The sequence below is a fragment of the Triticum urartu genome, chromosome 1 (genome assembly GCF_003073215.2).
Source record: "Triticum urartu cultivar G1812 chromosome 1, Tu2.1, whole genome shotgun sequence".
Classification (NCBI taxonomy): Eukaryota; Viridiplantae; Streptophyta; class Magnoliopsida; order Poales; family Poaceae; genus Triticum; species Triticum urartu.
The window spans coordinates 547,233,593-547,237,441 of record NC_053022.1 but is presented as its reverse complement, the minus strand read 5'-3'; the positions used below and the strand labels follow the sequence as shown (position 1 = coordinate 547,237,441).

General features: G+C 52.5%; 1 protein-coding gene across 1 annotated transcript; it reads left to right on the top strand.

Moving 5' to 3' along the window:
• The first annotated feature begins 443 nt into the window (after positions 1–443).
• LOC125538757 lies at positions 444–938 on the top strand. Its single transcript, XM_048702048.1, has one exon. It carries the CDS (start codon positions 444–446, stop codon positions 936–938), a length of 495 nt encoding a protein of 164 aa, XP_048558005.1.
• The last annotated feature ends 2,911 nt before the right edge of the window (positions 939–3,849 follow it).

Here is a 3,849-nt window from a genome sequence, read left to right as displayed (position 1 = left end):
ACGGAAAATCACAGCGCAGAAAGGACTAGCGCCGAAATAAAGAAAAGAGCCCAAAGAGCACGGCGGTTAACGCCGGATTCAAAAGCTCGCGGCCGAACAACAAAAAACTGCCGCTTAAGGACAACAGTGATGAGCTATCCAACCTAAACAAAATTTTGGATCGGATATGTCAAATCCACAGTACACCCGGGAAGCCTGCAAACCACACCCACCGAGATTGTTGGGTCTTCAAACAGTCCGGCCGACTCAACGCCGAACACAAGGGGCTCAACGCGCCAAGCGAGGATGACGACGAACCCCACCAGTGGAGCGCGGGAAAACAAAAGACTTTCCCACAAGAAGTCAAAACAGTAAACTCACTTCATGTGATACCACGGAACAACAGCGCGGCACTCGCTGAAGTACGTGTCGCACGGTCCACCCCAGTGGAACCCCGAGATTGGATGTCAAAACCAATTACTTTCGACCACCTGGACTACTCCATAAGCGTCCGAAACGCAGGATGGACTGCTCTGATATTGGATCCTATAATTGACGGACTGCAATTTACACAAGTCCTAATGGATGGCGGCAGCGACTTAAACCTGCTATATCCGGACACAATCCGCAAGTTGGGGGTAGACCGTACTAAAATTCGACATAGCCGCACTTCCTTTAAAGGAGTGACGCCAGGCCCTTACGCCAAGTGCACGGGCTCCTTACTACTAGAAGTTGTGTTTGGGTCACCCAACAACTTCCGACGTGAAAAGCTAATCTTCCATGTCGCCCCATTCAAAAGTAGCCATCAAGCACTATTGGGACATGAAGCTTTTGTCCGCTTTAATGCAATACCACACTACGCGTCTCTTACACTTAAAATGCCCGGTCCACGCGGCATCATCTCATTAAAAGGTCGTTCAAGACCCCGGACACGGCTAGAACGAGTCCGGCATAAATAAACTAGGGGCTCCCTAGCCACACACCCCTTTACAAGGGGCTGTGTGTATGAGCAATAAGAAGCCAACAAAAGCTCAACTTTATTCATTTATTCATGCTCTGTTTTAAATACATTTTTGACACGATTTCTTTTCAAACTAAGTTCCTCTCTTTTACAGATGAACAGCGTGTTACACCCGTCCAGGATATAGCACAACGGAGACACATGCGCAGACGTGCAGTAGGGACCCGTTGCAAGGATTCTTTTCAGATTAAGACCCTGCGTAAACCTTTTTTACTGTCTCTTGTTGCTTTGCATCCCCTAGTTTCTAATCATAACCAGAGAGGAGGCTGACGTTTTGGCATCGGCCGCGTCAGAGGATCTTGCGCGTACCTGGACACTAGGGGCTTAGGGCATTGATCTGCCTGTCATCATAAAGACCGAACACCTCAGGGAGTGTTCGGCGTCTCGAGTTAGGCCTTATATGCATCAGCTCCGAATCATGTCTTTGGTCAAATGTTGGGTTTTCCCAGCTCCTGTGTTTTGCTGCCTTACGTTCCGTATCATCGGCTAACGCGGCACCAGGAGAACTACTGCGATTGTGCCCCGGTTCGGCCGGGTGAGCACCTCAGTAGAGAAAGCCGAAAACTGACTGTCATGATGTAGCGAGAGACTGGTCAACCACTCGATCGACTTCCGAAATGTTTAGAATTCCTCCGCTTTGACGAAGGACCGCTGCTCGGTCAGGCACACACGCGCCCCAAATCTGGAGAGCGCGGTGCCCCTAGGGGCTATATCGTAGCCCCACCTTCGAACTCCTATGGCTAAGTGAAAGTGATAAAGCATTATAGTCCGGTTGCCTCGTTTGCTACGCTACCACCTCCTTCACAGGACCAAGACGTTGGACTAAGTGTGAAAGTGCGCTATTTCGCAAACACCCCCGCACCATGTGCGTGGGGGCTGAAGCCGAAGACTGCCATCTTTCAGGTTATACACAAGTATACATTAACGGCCGCACAGGAGATGTTTCAATACTTGAACGCACAAGTACAAAAAGCGCTCATATTATAAACATTATTTTACAAAACCATAAAGATCATTTGAACATGACATTTTTTGAGCACTGCGACTCTATTACACGAGCACCACGCAGAACTTCCCCAAAGTAGTGCTCGGCGGGTAACCGGCTCTCGTCCGAACCCCGGGTCGCAACAACGGTGGCGTCCATTTCCGTCCAGTGTGTCTTCACACGGGCGAGGGCCATCCGCGCACCCTCTATGCAGGCCGACCGCTTCATCGCCTTTATATGCGGCACCGCCCCAAGGAATTGCTGCAATAAGCCGAAATAACTCTTCGGCTTGGGCCTATCCGGCCAGACATGAGCCACGATATCCGTCATGGCAAGTCCGGACAATCGATTTAGCTCGGCCCACTCAGCCAGCCGATCGGTCAGCGGAAGTGAACGCTCCGGACTATGGAATTGAGACCAAAAAAGCTCTTCCATCTCGTGATCCTTTTGACTTCGGAAGTGCACAACAGCATCTGCCACACTCGCCGCTAAGTCCATATAAGGATCCTCCGGACCCCACAGCTGGCCAAGCTGAGCGTACTTTGGATCTGTAAACCTCCTACGCAGCAGAAAGGGCTTGCCAGCCACAATATCTCCGGCCTGGCGCAGCTCCTCCTTTATAGCCCTCATTGCAGAACGGGCATCCTTGGCTTCGGCGGTGGCCTTCGCCAGGTCTTCTTGCTCCGCTCGGCGTTCTTTTTCAAGAACCTCATAGCGGTCGGTAACATCTTTCACCTTCACGGCCATTTTGGCCATCTCCTCCCTGCTTCGGCAGTGAGCAGCCCTCTCGGCATCTAGCTCTTCGGCCGCCCTCGAGGCAGCCGCATCACTCCTTCTGGCCTGCTCCTTGGCTCGAGCAAGTTCTGCCCGAAGGCTCTCCACAGCAGCGGCACCATCCGCATTAAGCACACATGTTGTAAGGAATGGGCTTCGGCTCCCTTACTAGGTGACCGCGGAGAAAAAACCTACCTTGTGACTCGTCAAGTCGCTCATTGGCCAGCGCGATGTCCGCATCCGCAACGTCAAGTTGCCGCTTTAGTTCGGCAACTCCATCAGTCCGGTTGGTCACCGGACCATCCGCCACCTGCATAGGAAAGGCGAAAATCAATACCTGCGATTTTGATCCTCGGCACGCTGTCGCTCTCGACAACCTACCGAGTCTTAGGGGCTACTATCTATACAGGGCGCACTTTATGTGTAAAACTGTCAAAAGGTATGTCATTTTTACGTACCTCAAACCCCGCCAGCAAACTCCTGACGGCATCATGCAACCCGCCTTCGGCGGACGAAATTCTTCCAATCACCATACTCATCAATGTACGGTGACCTTCTGAGATAGACACCCTCTGAAACAGATCCTTCAGCTCCCCCGGCCGCACACCAGTTGGTGCCGAACGCTCCGGCCCTGCCGGACTCGGGGATACCCTCCATGATGACACCTCAGGTTCGTCCGCCCTATCCGACGGTGCGGCAGATGGAGGCGTCTCGCTCTCCATCATCTCCGGACGAAGGTCCCCCGAAGACGAGCTCATCTGAGAAGGACGGAGATCTGAACTACAAGGTAAAAACTTCGGTTATCCTCAGAAGCGAAAATAGGGATGTCTCTTATTACAGAACCCCCTTTTTTCTACTTACGGCTCGCTGGAGGGCTGATTCCTTAGGGGAGATAGTGCGGCCGGGGCCTCCCCGGACGCAGGACCCTCTGGGGAAGATCTCTTCCCCCGCTTCGAGGCCTTGGCCTCTGGGTTTTCGGAAGCGGTCCTCTTCTCCCCTTGGAAGGAGGGATTCTCGATCCCCCCTTTCTCAAAAGCCTCCTTGGTAGAGGTGGCAGTGTCCCTGTTCTCCCCTTCGCCTTCCTCTGAAG